Here is a 16,696-nt window from a genome sequence, read left to right on the forward strand (position 1 = left end):
ATGAACCAAGACAAGCCTCAGCGCTGTACAAGTACCACACACTTCCAGACCTGGACATGAACCAAGACAAGCCTCAGCACTGTACAAGTACCACACACTTCCAGACCTGGACACGAACCAAGACAAGCCTCAGCACTGTACAAGTACCACACACTTCCAGACCTGGACAGGAACCAAGACAAGCCTCAGCACTGTACAAGTACCACACACTTCCAGACCTGGACATGAACCAAGACAAGCCTCAGCACTGTACAAGTACCACACACTTCCAGACTTGGACATGAACCAAGACAAGCCTCAACACTATACAAGTACCACACACTTCCAGACTTGGACATGAACCAAGACAAACCTCAGCGCTGTACAAGTACCACACACTTCCAGACTTGGACATGAACGAAGACAAGCCTCAGCGCTGCACAAGTACCACACACTTCCAGACCTGGACATGAACCAAGACAAGCCTCAGCGCTGTACAAGTACCACACACTTCCAGACCTGGACATGAACCAAGACAAGCCTCAGCGCTGTACAAGCACCACACACTTCCAGACCTGGACATGAACCAAGACAAGCCTCACCGCTGTACAAGTACCACACACTTCCAGACCTGACCTGAACATGAACCAAGGCAAGCCTCAGCGCTGTACAAGTACCACACACTTCCAGACCTGGACATGAACCAAGAAAAGCCTCAGCACTGTACAAGTACCACACACTTCCAGACCTGGACATGAACCAAGAAAAGCCTCAGCACTGTACAAGTACCACACACTTCCAGACCTGGACATGAACCAAGACAAGCCTCAGCGCTGTACAAGTACCACACACTTCCAGACCTGACCTGAACATGAACCAAGACAAGCCTCAGCGCTGTACAAGTACCACACACTTCCAGACCTGGACATGAACCAAGAAAAGCCTCAGCACTGTACAAGTACCACACACTTCCAGACCTGGACATGAACCAAGAAAAGCCTCAGCACTGTACAAGTACCACACACTTCCAGACCTGGACATGAACCAAGACAAGCCTCAGCGCTGTACAAGTACCACACACTTCCAGACCTGGACATGAACCAAGACAAGCCTCAGCGCTGTACAAGTACCACACACTTCCAGACCTGGACATGAACCAAGACAAGCCTCAGCGCTGTACAAGTACCACACACTTCCAGACCTGGACATGAACCAAGACAAGCCTCAGCACTGTACAAGTACCATACACTTCCAAACCTGGACATGAACCAAGACAAGCCTCAGCACTGTACAAGTACCACACACTTCCAGACCTGGACATGAACCAAGAAAAGCCTCAACACTGTACAAGTACCACACACTTCCAGACCTGGACATGAACCAAGAAAAGCCTCAACACTGTACAAGTACCACACACTTCCAGACCTGGACATGAACCAAGACAAGCCTCAGCACTGTACAAGTACCACACACTTCCAGACCTGGACATGAACCAAAAAAAGCTTAAGCACTGTACAAGCACCACACACTTCCAGACCTGACCTGAACATGAACCAAGGCAAGCCTTAGCACTGTACAAGCACAACACACTTCCAGACCTGACCTGGACATGAACCAAGACAAGCCTAAGCACTGTACAAGCACCACACCCTTCCAGACCTGGACACGAACGAAGACAACCCTCAGCACTGTACAAGTATCACACACTTCCAGACCTGGACATGAACCAAGACAAGCCTTAGCACTGTACAAATACCACACACTTCCAGACCTGACCTGGACACGAACCAAGAAAAGCTTCAGCACTGTACAAGTACCACACACTTCCAGACATGACCTGGACACAAACCAAGACAATCCTGAGCATTGTACAAGTACCACACACTTCCAAACCTGGACATGAACCAAGACAAGGCTCAGTACTGTACAAGTACCACACACTTCCAAACCTGGACACAAACCAAGACAAGCCTCAGCACTGTACAAGTACCACACACTTCCAGACCTGGACATGAACCAAGACAAGCCTCAGCGCTGTACAAGTACCACACACTTCCAGACCTGGACATGAACCAAGACAAGCCTCAGCGCTGTACAAGTACCACACACTTCCAGACCTGGACATGAACCAAGACAAGCCTCAGCACTGTACAAGTACCATACACTTCCAAACCTGGACATGAACCAAGACAAGCCTCAGCACTGTACAAGTACCACACACTTCCAGACCTGGACATGAACCAAGAAAAGCCTCAACACTGTACAAGTACCACACACTTCCAGACCTGGACATGAACCAAGAAAAGCCTCAACACTGTACAAGTACCACACACTTCCAGACCTGGACATGAACCAAGACAAGCCTCAGCACTGTACAAGTACCACACACTTCCAGACCTGGACATGAACCAAGAAAAGCGTAAGCACTGTACAAGCACCACACACTTCCAGACCTGACCTGAACATGAACCAAGGCAAGCCTTAGCACTGTACAAGCACAACACACTTCCAGACCTGACCTGGACATGAACCAAGACAAGCCTCAGCACTGTACAAGCACCACACCCTTCCAGACCTGGACACGAACGAAGACAACCCTCAGCACTGTACAAGTATCACACACTTCCAGACTTGGACATGAACCAAGACAAGCCTTAGCACTGTACAAATACCACACACTTCCAGACCTGACCTGGACACGAACCAAGAAAAGCTTCAGCACTGTACAAGTACCACACACTTCCAGACATGACCTGGACACAAACCAAGACAATCCTGAGCATTGTACAAGTACCACACACTTCCAAACCTGGACACAAACCAAGACAAGCCTCAGCACTGTACAAGTATCACACACTTCCAGACTTGGACATGAACCAAGACAAGCCGCAACACTGTAAAAGTACCACACACTTCCAGACCTGGACATGAACCAAGACAAGCCTCAACACTCTACAAGTACCACACACTTCCAGACCTGGACGTTAAAGGTCACATGCAACCAAAAAATCAAACATAATTAAAACACATTTATCACTTATTCATGACATATAATATACATTGCTGCTTTTAAAAAAACAAATATACAAAATTATAAGCGTACAATCGCGATTCAAAAGTGCAATATTTTGTACTTGGGCTTACTTCCCCCGGAACGAAGGCCTCAGGAGACCGAACCCAGTCTTAGCACCTGGATGTGCACTCAAGTGTAACGACGGATTCTGATTGGCTATTTCATTTGCTGATCTGCTAAGGGTTCATTGTGTGTAAAGACAGATGATCTGTTTGATGGGCATTTTAGAAGTATAGCGAGTCACAAGAAAGTAAGATTCTTTATGGATAACAACTTCTTTTTGTGTACTTGATGCGTCGTTTCAGTATGGATTCATATACTGTTGTCAAACAAAATCATACACACTAAAACAAGTCGTTATCCATGAAGAATGTATATAGAGATGTTGGGTTTTGAAAATACATGTTCTCTGAATTTGCGCTCGATCCAATCAAAAATCATGTCAGTAGAGATGGTAAACTACTGCGTGGCTGGAATCTGTCATTCGTCCAAGTACAAAGCAGGACTTGGAACGGACAAGAGTTTGCACCAGTTTCCGTCAGATCCAGTCATCCGAAAAAAGTGAATGTAGTTTGTTTGCAATCCACAGACATAAAAACATGTCATGTGTATCACACGTGCCTAATTACATAATGTAGCAGAGACGGGACTCTGGTGCACGAGTCATAAATCAACTTATTTTCTTTATGTCGTATACTCTGATATGTGTTTAGTTCAAATTGCATGTTGACAATGATTGAAGCTGTGTATTGCATATTGTCTTTAGCAGACAGGCAGGCAGACATATAGGTGTGAATAAACCAGACACTGAGCTTTCTCTGTGACAGAGACTGCTTACCACAATCAACAAGGTTTTTTTACATAACGAGTAGATTATTTACTTGTTTGTGTACACAACCAAGATTAGACTACTGCTCACGACCTCAGACGCTGGGCATGCATACTGTTTCAAGCTCCGCGAACCTATTCACTGCGCATGCGTTATGGACGCAGCGCAGCACAGCTGTTGAAACCAGTTTTCCCCCCAGCGCTGGGGGGAATTTAGTGAAACGTTTGAACTCCGATTTCGCGGGCTTTTTTTTTCATCGCGTTTTTTTCAACTTTATAGGTTGAATTGGCATTTTTGATGATTTGTTTCGGTAAGTGCATACCGAAAGGTAACAGAATCTGCAAAGTTGTGTTTTACGTTACATGTGACCTTTAACAAAGACAAGCCTTAGCACTGTACAAGTACCACACACTTCCAGACCTGACCTGGACACGAACCAAGAAAAGCTTCAGCACTGTACAAGTACCACACACTTCCAGACCTGACATGGACACGAACCAAGACAAGCCTCAGCACTGAACAAGTACCACACACTTCCAGACATGACCTGGACACAAACCAAGACAATCCTGAGCATTGTACAAGTACCACACACTTCCAAACCTGGACATGAACCAAGACAAGGCTCAGTACTGTACAAGTACCACACACTTCCAAACCTGGACACAAACCAAGACAAGCCTCAGCATTGTACAAGTATCACACACTTCCAGACCTGGGCACGAACCAAGACAGCACTATACAAGTAAGACAACAACAATAACTGGTAATGCGTGTTTCTCAGTATAAACTACATTCATCCCAAAGATAACCTTGACCTCAAAACCTTTCAAAGTTTGATGCTACTAATTGCTGCAGAAGGTACAATTTACAAACCAAGTTAAATGTACAGATACTTTTCTACAAAGTGAAACCATTGACTGCTGATCGTGTTCTTAGTACACCATGCCTTGGGCCTATGATGATGTAATGACAGTGATACCATATGTTAAGATGAACAAGACAATGTTTTAGTAAATAAAGCAGATTATCACGGTGAAATCCTAAGAAAGATATTCGCAGAGAAATTGCAAAATTTGGGCTGTTTTCAATCTGGTGATGTGAACTTTACATACCATGTCTGAAAGAATCGCCCTCTCCCCAACCCCAGTCCTCTCTGGACAGATTTAGAAACTGATGTCCTCAAAGCAGGAAAGTCTCCCAGGGACAGAGACATGAATTAACCTAGCCTTTACACTAGCAGTGACAATATCATTTTGCTAACAAAGGGTCGAAACTACATAGTCTGTAGTCGGTGAATCAGTTTTCACACTGCTTTTAGCAATATTCCTGACGTCTCAAAGGAGGGACTTCAGAAATGGACTCTACACATTGCACCTATGTGGGTAATTGAAACCCATCAGGTACAAGGAACAAATATTCCATCCACTAGGCTACCCTACTGCAGTCTTGAGCTTGGTAGGCTTGTTGTCTTCAGCCTTTCATGGCCAATGAGCTGGATGCCTAGAGAACAGAATTGTACAAAAGAACACATATACAAATATTACCCTGATTAGCTTGAAATGAACTTTGCTGTAGGCTTGGAAACACTGGTTCTTCCGTGCTGATGAGGTCCCATTGAAAGACACATCACAGTTGTCTCCCCTCCCAAATGTATACTCATCTTTCACCAAGTCTGAAATGGAGGGACAGCTATTCAACACCAATATACTCCCTGAGAAACAGAAGGTACTTAAGTCATTCATACTGATGTAATGTTGTTGACTGTGGAGCATGTATACTCTCTCACATAATAATACCTATCAATATGATAAATGAAAAACGCAGCAAATCACTGGAATTGTGTTGAAGCCCAACATGTTGACTGGACAGTAGGATAGGTTTGTCTCATGTACAATGGTTTCATGATGAACACACGCGAAGAAGATCACCACTGACAAATCAAAGCAACAACATGCAAATATGTGACATTGATATGCCTTCAAAGTTTGGAATGATTTTTTCAGATTCAAATTCATGGAAGGACAGATGACAGTAGAAAACTCTGAGCCAGTGGTGGTCTGACTAACTGAAATAATCGATGATTGGTCGGAGTGACTAAACGACGGGTTCAAATTTTGTTTTAAAAGCCACTTTTGTCAGGGCGAGTGACTGCAAGAAAGAAACAATCTTTTCCACAAGGTCAGTTTTGTCTGTCATTACATTTATATTTCCTATGCACTACAAGGTCATTCCAAGTCATGATTGAATGTATGTTAAGGCATTTTATGTGATTTGCTAAAAAGCATAAAGAATTACAAACGTTGTCTCTAATTCTTTGTGCTTAACAACCATAACTGGGAAATTTGATAAATGATGCTAACCAATTATTTTCAATGACTGATGGGTTGTAATGAACCAATCATCAATCATGAGATTTTAACATAGTCCGAACACCAGAGTAACCTACTACCTGTTGGTCACTATGGTTACACAGATTCTGACTACTGACAGCCAGTGATCTATGTATTAAGTAAAGCATAAGATTCACCTAGGTCACCGTGACATGCCAACAAATACTCAAGTCTTTGAATTTGTGACTGATGGTGGAACGTTTATTAATACTATAACTCATTTTATGAAGAATAGTGAATGACATATGAAATAAATGGAACTATCCCATGGTTCACATACTCAACATAATTTATTTACCTCCCTGAATAAGTGTCTAATAAGCATTTATTTACACAAAACGCTTCATTGATTTTGTCGCCACGCCAGTGCACCGTGTAGCAGGCCATGCATAATATTGTTGGTCAATGTCCCTCTCCTCTAGTTCTCCTCTCACCTAAAGTTCAGTATTTAAGGGGGTGCGGCCATGTTTAAAGGGGGTGACAACCTGCTCAAATCATAAAATAGTATCTCTATTTCGCAACATAACGTCCATGGAGCTCGTATCATGAGAAGTAGGTCAGTTTAAGAACATGTTCTATCTTGACTTTGTTGTCAAACGCACAGAAGAAACACGAGCATAAGATTCTAACCGACTGCAACGAAGCTTGCACCAAGAGGAAACAATCTGCCCCACGTCTCCTCCATGTCATCTTCCTCGCTATATTCGCCGTCAACCATGTCGCTCGGTAGCGTCTCCATGCTGGATGGTATGGTCCCCTGGCTTGTCCCACTGTCACTAAAACGTCCGGCTAAAGTACCTGGGTATACACACGGTTCTATCGCCCCGGATAAACCGCTCATAGCGTGGGAGATTACACATACTATTTACCAAACAACAACTCCCATTCTTTCAGATTGAGGCATCTGTTGAACAATATTTTACTCATCATCGCACATGTCCCTTGCATTTCTTACCGTTAGTGAAAACTGGAAACAATCTTAATTGATATTGACAAATGTTAGTTGAACCATGGAGACTATGTTGTAGATTATCCTTGGTTGAACAATGAGTTATTCTCAAATATTGAATACTGATAGCAATACTCATCGTGTTCTTAGTCAGGTAATAGCAGAGGCCATATGATATTATAGACACACGAAGGTATGTATCTTGAGAAGTGTTCGGCCTAGGACTTTCGTAGGAGGCGCGATCATTCACTACCTTATATAAAAAAAATAATTCTAAACAGATAAATGATGAAGAAACTGAATGATTGTAACACATCATTACATGTCACACATCAAGAAATCTTACACTCATTTATGGTATGGGTCTGTATAAAGGCGTTTGGAAAATAGCATTTTTCGTGAACTCCGATATCTGCGAGCCTGACTGAGTAATATCTACTCGCTGCGATTTCTCATCGCTTGTCACTTATCACGAAACTTCCAAGGACAGAGCTTAGTCGGCATTAAGATGCCGCTCACAGGTTAAAAATAGAACTATACGAAATGTTGAAGTCTGCAAGCTGCACCTCTTGGCAAGACTTGCTGTGTCGATCATTCGCCTATTTCGCTGCTGGAAGCAGGGCTTACAGTGACAATGTACAACGGTGGAAAGTTATTTCGATGTTTGAAAAAGCCTTCAGAAGTCAGCTTCTTTGCTTTGTTGTATCTTGTTAAACGCCGCAACATTCCAGATTCCAGCGGAATGACGACTGTCAGTGAACAATTGAGTCCCGACCAGACAATCCATTGATCAGCTGTATGACCTTCGACATACCCACTTTTAGACCTATATGTGTAGTTTTTAAGAGCAACAGAGCTAACTGTATGTATGGTTTTAAACGCCGCACCACGAAATATTCGACCTAGATCTATACGAGTGAGTTGAGTTTTACGCCGCACTCCAATATTCCAGCTATATGGCGGCGGCCTGTAAATAATCGAGTCTGGACCAAACAAACCAGTGACCAACAGCATGAGCATCGATCAGCACGACTGGGAACCGATGACATGTGTCAGCGAGCCTGACCAGCCGATCCCTTTAGTCGCCACTTACAAGCTTCGTCAGTTTTTATGGCAAACATGGGTTGCTGAAGGCCTATTCTAAACCGGACCTTTTCACGGGTCTCGAGCTATTTGATTCATGTTCGCGGTTGGTCGTTGGTTACTTAACGTCATATGTGATGGGTTCCATATGTGATGAGGACCGCTTTGGATGTATACAAATCACCTCAATCAGAAATATACCCCCTAAAACACTTTGTGAATACAACAGACCTGTATCAATGCATCAATGCATACGTTGCAACATTCCTACAGTATGCCACAGTGTTGTCTTCCTTATGTGTTCTGTGGAACATTTAATTATTACAGCGATGTTATATAATTGTACTGTTATGTTTCCAAGTGATATGACTATTTTATACACACTGAGGCGTGGAATACCATCAACCCCCCCCCCCCCCCCCCCCCCCCCCACCACACACACACACACACACACACACACACACCCTCACACACACCCTCTAAAGAGTGTACACCTCGACTTTCTCAAAGAGTTGTAGTGGGTGAGTTTAGACGCGGCGGTCAGCAGCACTATATTCCAGTTACATGTCCACGGTCTGTAACTAAGCGAATCTTGACCCATCTGGTGATTGATGTCATGAGTACCGATCTGTCCACTTGGGATGTGATATGTGATGACATGTATCCAATAATATATGTCAGCGAACCAAAGTAGCTAATCGGAGATGTAGAAGTGAATTGAATGCGTCCTAAAGCGCACATCGATAGATTTTCTTACTTTCCGTGGACTCCTGCTGCGACAAAAATGTACAGTTGATTGTACCAAGTATTTAATGGTGTGATCAAAGTCTTACATTTTATTAGTAGAGGAAAGCATAGGTTACAGTTCGTACCCCCGAGTTTTAACACTCACCCCACCCTTCCCTATATACCACTCCAACTCTGTTGGCCAAAACACGCTCCATCCCTTCGCTTGTACAACTTGATGGTTGCCAGTGCTCGTGGATTAGAACTTACAATTACTTATTTTCCACCCTGTATTTGATATATTATCTGAGTACATTTTTGTCTGATAAAAATGGCGAAACACTTCCCAGCTCAACCTCCTTTAAATATGGGCTCGTCCATTGTGCTAGCTAGCTTACCTGCTAATTAAAGCGAATGGGCTAGCCTAGCAAAATCAGAGAAGTGGGTCAACAAAGTGTTGGCAGGTTGATGTGGCTAGAAGGTAGTTAGCTGTGTGGATGTTGTAGTCGAGAGAGCCATAAATCAGCAACAGACGTTGTAGCCGATGGAGCCGTATATATCAGCAACAGACAATAACATGGGTTGTTCACCCGCTTCTACACTAGTCCCGGTGTTCGCCTCCATGTCAGCCGCTAACCAGACGTGCTAAATTTAGCAGCTGTATTTGGCGAGTGCGACTCGCGAATCAATGCTTGGTCAGCTAACGCGGCAGTCAGTCATCAGATATGCTTCCTCGGACATACCCTCCGGAGGCGGTGCGGACATATTTGAAGAGGATTCGTCTGGCCCAACAGACAGGTTTAAGCAACTTTGATGAAACTTTTGATATTGCTATTGCAAGGCTAATAAAATCTCATGCAGATGCGATCGGTTGTACAAGGGAGACAATCCTGTTTCCCCTGCTAGTAGCAGTTTCTGCTTGCATGGGTTCTGAGACGGATGTTAATATCGACACTGACTGGTCGGAAAAGCCGATTCTCTGGATTCTTGTGGCAGGGAGAAGAGGTGATAAGAAAACGCCAGCATTGAAAAGGATAAAGACTGCAATTTGTGGTTTGGAAAAAGAAATTCAAGCTTTATGTAGGACCCAAAACTCCGAGATAAGAGACAAACATTATCCGAGGTTTGTGATAGACGAACATAATCTTCCACAGGTAGAGGAAAGCATAAAGATGATTTCAGGGACCCACACTTTGGTAGGGATGTTTGATAACTTTGGAACCTTTCTAAGACGGCGATGTCTGGAATCCAAATTCTTTGACCCTCAGCTTCTGTTGTCGATATACGATTCACCCGTCAACCTATCTCCTGGAACAGACTTCGAAGGTGCACCGTCTTGCGTCTACGGTAGTTTTCTAGCCATGATAGAAGCTATGGATGCAGCGGCTCTAATGGAGATGTTTGATGCTGATGGCTTATCTGATCGAGTTCATGTCGTCTGCCCGAGGGACCATGGATGTCATTCCGAGCAGACGACATCGTCCTCTGTGGATTCCCAACCCCCAATTCAGCGCATTCTGTCCAGCATCAGGAACTACCACCAGGTGCAGACGGTGTCTTACGTCTTCACCGAGGATGGTCGGGCCACGTTTCAAAGGTTAGTCTGATCGCGACAATATCAGATGATGACCGTGTCATATATTAGGGAGGACATAGCTTTTCTTTACAAACTCAGCGATGCTGGGGGAAATATTTTGTCGTCGGATTCTCCTTCAAAACAGACATTTGTCACAAGATATGTTATTTGTTCTTTATACTAAAAGTTTATCTGCATCATAAACTACTCGCAAATTCACGCTTGGAACAGTTACCTTCGAATAAGATTTCGGATGTAGTCATTGATACGCTCTGAGCCTCACATAGAACTAAATGACAGCCGTCAAAATGTCAAGGTGTTATTCAACATACTCCTCTTCAACGCAGATATTATTGCAGTTTACTAGAGGTAATTCTCTTCACTGTAGATGGGGTAGTTCGTACGAGCATTCGAGGTCGTATCTGCGTTTGGCGCCAATATGTAGCGATTTAATTCATGTGTAGGTTCACATAAGGTGAAAATAATGTTGGTGCTATTTATATACTTTGACCCAACAACAAAAAACTTTTTCCAGAATTTGCCGTCGCAAATTAGATTTTAATAAAATGGTTGCATTGTTATTTCAAGACAGGGACGCGTTCCCATCAGCAGGGTTAACAGCAGGTGATTCAGTGATGTTCCTCGCTCACAGGCAGGCTTCGGTTACATATCTAGGTGTTTGTATTTGTAACTTAATTTCAGTGATAGTTTACAGGTAGTGTACTTAGACATTTTTATGTCATGTTTATCTTTAAGAAATCCTTTCTCCTACTGGACGAAGTGACTTCCTTTGATCGGGACAATCGACGAATGACGTCATAAAGGACATATCTGTTACAATCCAGCTATACTGGACTGTGCTCAAACGGCCCTCTAAACATTTTCACGACCATCTAAACACGAGTATCAGGGAAGATAATTCGAAACAGTGTTCCCCTTGAGATGTGGATTGTCTATAATGTTCTTATAGTGTCACAATTCAATGATGTCAAAGTGTTATCTCGTTTAAATTCTTGTTTGAAAAATATCCTTCTATACATTTATAATGATGTCTCAGGCATATATGAATAAACTATCTCTTTCTAGAATGCACTAGCAGTAGGCGTGCACAACAGCAGTAATTGTCACCCTGTCAGTGTTGACAGTCATCCAGTCATCTGTTGTTGGTACAAGGGTAGGAAGGCCCCTCGCAGTGTTGGACATATCTGTACATGGATGGTTTCTGGTATTTTTGAAAGTACATGATCACTGTTACTTCCCCACGTTTGTATATTTTCAAAGGTCATTGGGGCGGCGATGTAGCCATGGAAGTGGTTAAAGTGTTCGCGTGTTACGCGAGAGATTTTCATGTATACAATTAGCGAAGCCCATTTCTGGTGTTCCCGTCGTGATATTGTCATGATATTGCTTGAATATTGCTAAATACTGAACTCACTCATTCACCAGAGGTCACAAATAGTTCCCTATTTTACTGACTTGTTTAAACATAACGAGTAACACAAAAGTCTCGACAACTCTATGACATGTCAATGTCACAATAATTTCACAGTTGAACAATGTCAGTGTGAGGCTCAGAAGTTGTCAGAAACCCTCAGTCTATAATCGACCTCTATTTTGTCCACATACAGCAATGTCAATGTGCAATGTTGATGTTGAAGATGTAGAGCAGAGCTGGAGTTATGGCAGAGTGGCTTCCTCTACGACGAGAGAAGAAGAGGGGTGCTAGCCAAAGCTGCTGGTCAACTGGCCAGAATCTGTGCCGTACTCACGGCACTCAAGAATGGACTTGACCTATCTGCACGTGGGTATGGCGCCCACGTACTTCCATCCACGGTCATAACGTCGGACACAGTTGACTCTGCGAGGCAGGTGAGAATAATGTGTCCAGCTGCCGGGGCGGTGGGCCAGTCAACACCCGGGTTCGATTCCCCACACAGACAGAATGTGTGAAGCCAATTTCTAATTTGCCCGCCGTGATATTGTCGGAAGTTTGCTAAAAAGCGCGTAAATCACTCATTTATATTTATAACTCACTCACTCATTTAGCCGTCCAGCACGAGTTTGTGTTTGTACTGTTCATATTCCAAGGGTGACGGTGTTTACAGCGTTGTTGTAAATACGAATGTATGCTTTGTGGTGGCAGACGTGGGACTTAGACATCAAGGCCTGTAATCAGAGCGCACATTTAATCGAACCTGAGAACCAAGGGATGCAACACCGCACAGCAATACACTGTCCCTAAGTTGCGGTAGCACATTCTCCTTTTGAACAAAAAAAATGATAAACAAAGGTACATACATGCAGCTACTTACACCGTATTAATATACTATATATTCATGTATATTTGCATACCGCCAATATCCAGTTCAGCCCAGCAGCTCAAAGGCGGATTGTTTCTCCCTCGATCATTGGATGTCAGTATCAAACACCGCATCGTATTATCTCAACTCCCCGAGGATCACACAACCCTTGCAGCCTCAATGAGCACCGAGTTAATGTGTTAGTTTGTCAAATTCTGTTCACACCGTTAGACTATTTTCTGCCATGCCTTTCTCTCGTGTTACACCCCATATGGGTACATTGTGTGAAACCCTTTTCTGGTGTCAGATGCCGTGATATTGCTAGAATATTGCTAAATGCGGCGTAATACTAAACTTAACCTCGTGTCGTTATTCCGAAACTATTACAAGGTATAACTGTGCTGTCTCAGCTGGTTTCCGTATCATGCGTTGAAAGGCTACCAGACTTTCTGGGGAATATGGAACTCACAGCGTACCATTTTTGAGTCCTTCAGTCTGAAACGGCGACTTACTGAAATACGTTTCAGATAATCGCCTGAAGTATGCCGTATTGACATCCGATTTGGGTAATTCTGACTGGAAGCGATCCTTCACGAGTAAGTGAATTTTGTGCGATGAAGTACTGTTGTACCTATATGCTGATGATTTGTGATTATAAATAATCGAGCCTGTGGTAGACGGTGTAGTGCAAAACTAGCCTCAGCATGGCACGGTGACACAGACCACCACGTGACGACCCGTTTGTCAGAGCAACCCCGTCCCACCAGAGACCATATAATAGATATATATTATATGGTCTCTGGTCCCACCCTACGGATGACTGTTAGCCCGCCATCTATTTGCCTCCATAATGGCTGTCACCTCAGTCTCGTCACCATCGCCATGTTTCGCAAATCTCACGAATCCTTTTTGTTGTGTTTATGAATTTTATTCGAATAGAACTCTTATACTGAACTCTTTGAAGTCGTGTTTCTTAAGGTTGATTGTACGATGTTATCACAGATATGTTGTTTATTTTGGAATTGTTCTGCTCCAGAATACATGTAGGAGCAAGTTCTGCATGACAGCAGTGAATATTTTTCATGGGCTTGATTAGCAGTAGTGCAACAAATGTAACGTACATCCCAGAGAGCAGGCGAATCAGTAACTGATTTGATTATCAACAATCCACATCCGGGTATGGCGATACACACCGATCAGTCAATCATAGAACCTGGGATCTCGATCCCGGCTTGTGCCACCAGCTTTATACACTTGGTTCCTATTCACTTTGGTAATACAAAACAGCGAGGACTTATGGGTGTGTTTCCTTTCAGATCCTAATGTACCTGATCAACCAGAAGATGTCGTTTCTACCGAACGAGGAAAGCCTGAGTGAGGACAACACGTGGGAGGATATGCCGGAGAGGAACGATGTCAGCCACGACACTTCTTTCATGCAGGGCCCGTCCCAAATCGGCCACAAGCACTTGCAAGAGACTGTCTTCATGCCCCAGGCGGGGAGAACGGGGCGATGGACAGAGGAGGGACTTTTGATCACACCGGGGAGGGGTCAGTCAGGGAAAAAGTCGAATATGGATTTTCAGACATCAACTTACTCCAAAACGCAAGAATCATCTTCCAACGGCCCTGTGTACATATCAAGTGGTGATTCAAGATCGCCATGGATGGTACACTCCTCAACAGAAAACGAGCAACATGCTGTTGATATTGTCAGATGCAAGAGACCGCACGCTGATGGAGACAAAGGTAAGGTGCATGGGGCATATAGCGATCAGCGCAAGGTTAACAAGGAGGTGGCGGTTATTACCGTGGACGATGACGGCAGCGGTGACGCCGACAACCTGGAGGAGGGAACAGACAGTGCTGTAATACATATCAATGAGTCAGTCACAAACATGTCCCAGGGTAACGGACCCTGGAACATACAGATTCCTACTGAGGAGGACACAGACCTTCACAATCAAGGCTTAGAACAAAAGAGCCCTAAATCTGGTCTAACTCCAAGCTGTTTTCGATCGTTTAGGACGTCAGTGAATATGTTTCAGTTGACAGATGAACAGTTGTTAGTCCTCTGTGCTCACAAGATTAAAAAGCTTCTCTTACTCCCAGGTATGATAGCTTCTGCTGCGAGCATATGCCAGAAAAGACTCTTCCCGCCCGTCCCGAGGGAGCTGAGGATTGAACACCCTCGCACCACACATCCTGTTTGGGGAGCACTGGCGTTTCTCAAGCGACTTGTGGGGCTGGGTCTTGGGGAGTTAGTTCATGCGCTGTATCGGATGCAATCCATCCACTTTCGTAAGATACGCCTTGAACACATGACCCAGGAGGCGAGGGACTTGTTGAAGACGGTAGGGGTGGATGAGGAGGAGTATGAGAGGTCGTACCCGAAGTTTGATGACAGTCATCTCACATCATTTGTTCTTATAAGTGACACAGACAGAGCCATTAGACAGAGGTTGAGGGCAGACGGGCAGACTATAAACCATTCTGCATTTGTTGGTTGCCATGGTAATAGAGAATCACTTGATTCATAAACAATTTATGAGTGAGTGAGTGAAGAAGGAATGAGTGTTTGAGTGTAACCCCACGTTAACCAATATTCCAGCAGTATCCCAGTAAGGGACACCAGAACAGGACTAAACTACAGGCTGCCCACTGACCCTACCAATAAGGAATGTGGGTGATCATGTTGTTGGTATTTGTGTGGCTACGATTTGCTTCTATGGTCTGGGTGGGCCTATAGGGAATGTGTAGTGGAAGATGGTTGGATGTGAGTATATGTTGTGAGCCTGGTAGATGCTGTAGACCTCGAACTGAAAGCAAGTCTGCATTGTCGATCACATACAAAATTGATACTTTAATCATTGCTTTAAAATTTACATTCATTAATGGTGTTATCAGAGCTCTGTATGGAACATTTGCTCGAATAAATCTGTTTCAAATACTTGCTGTGCCAGCCACGGGTAGCAACTTATGTTTCTCAGAAGCTGTTTTCCGTTACTGGTTTTCAAATAGCTTTTATGCACTTGAATCATAATGCTCACCATTGGTGAAATTACACAAGCCATTCCATATCATCACAGTGTTGAATCAAAAAGTGCCAATTGTGTATGGAAGAATTTGTAAGCTAGTTCAGCATGAAAAAAACCCCACTCAAACACACATCACATTAATCAATTATTTCACTAATGCATAAAGGATAATTCATGTGATTAGTAAAGTATGATTTATTTATATATTTCTTGATATACTCTGGCCCTTCAAGACACTTCCTGGATGTACTTACCAGAGACTGTACATGCCCAGCCAAGTGTATCACTGCATGGTTTCCTGATTCAGACAGGTTCCAGGTACCATGTTATAGGAGGCAAATGACCCATTGTGGAGGTCAAGCTTCAGGTTATGGAAGCCTGGAATGAGGACTGTGCCAGTGCGGAGGCCAGGTTCCAGCTCAGTATTCCATGGAAGGAAGTTGGTGTTTTGTGGGATGAGGACTGACTACGGCTGCTACATGGAAGGAGGCAGGTGTTTTGTGGGATGAGCACAGACTATGGCAGGTACATGGAAGGAGGCAGGTGTTGTGGGGGATGAGGAGTGACTATGGCAACTACATGGAAGGAGGCAGGTATGGGGGATGAGGAGTGACTATGGCGGCTACATGGAAGGAGGCAGGTGTTGTGGGGGATGAGGACTGACTACGGCAACTACATGGAAGGAGGCAGGTGTTGTAGGGGATGAGGACTGACTACGGCAGCTACATGGAAGGAGGTAGGTGTGGGGGA

General features: G+C 44.0%; 2 protein-coding genes across 2 annotated transcripts in view; one reads left to right on the plus strand and one right to left on the minus strand.

Annotated features, from left to right (window-relative positions):
* LOC137296114 (serine/threonine-protein kinase Chk2-like) overlaps nucleotides 1–7,148 on the minus strand; it is a 33,738-nt gene extending 26,590 nt beyond the window's left edge. The window contains exons 1-2 of the mRNA XM_067827803.1: nucleotides 6,905–7,148; nucleotides 5,429–5,556 (exon numbers count right to left, since the gene is read on the minus strand). Coding sequence (XP_067683904.1) covers nucleotides 5,429–5,556; nucleotides 6,905–7,115 — 339 coding nt within the window. The 5' untranslated portion in view covers nucleotides 7,116–7,148. The remainder of the gene's footprint in view (nucleotides 1–5,428; nucleotides 5,557–6,904) is intronic.
* Nucleotides 7,149–9,444: 2,296 nt separating this feature from the next.
* LOC137282092 (uncharacterized) lies at nucleotides 9,445–15,858 on the plus strand. The gene is made up of 3 exons (XM_067813828.1): nucleotides 9,445–10,629; nucleotides 12,267–12,477; nucleotides 14,225–15,858. Exons 1-3 carry the CDS (start codon nucleotides 9,758–9,760, stop codon nucleotides 15,446–15,448), a joined length of 2,307 nt encoding a protein of 768 aa, XP_067669929.1. The 5' UTR covers nucleotides 9,445–9,757; the 3' UTR covers nucleotides 15,449–15,858.
* Nucleotides 15,859–16,696: the final 838 nt, after the last annotated feature.

This window comes from Haliotis asinina, chromosome 1 (genome assembly GCF_037392515.1).
Source record: "Haliotis asinina isolate JCU_RB_2024 chromosome 1, JCU_Hal_asi_v2, whole genome shotgun sequence".
Classification (NCBI taxonomy): domain Eukaryota; kingdom Metazoa; phylum Mollusca; class Gastropoda; order Lepetellida; family Haliotidae; genus Haliotis; species Haliotis asinina.

Excerpts from the sequence above, each read along its gene's own strand:
- LOC137282092 (XM_067813828.1), top strand. The coding sequence starts at position 9,758 with ATGCTTCCTCGGACATACCCTCCGGAGGCGGTGCGGACATATTTGAAG. Across the intron at positions 10,630-12,266 it reads GGTCGGGCCACGTTTCAAAG|ATGTAGAGCAGAGCTGGAGT; the intron begins GTTAGTCTGATC and ends TTGATGTTGAAG. Across the intron at positions 12,478-14,224 it reads CAGTTGACTCTGCGAGGCAG|ATCCTAATGTACCTGATCAA; the intron begins GTGAGAATAATG and ends GTTTCCTTTCAG.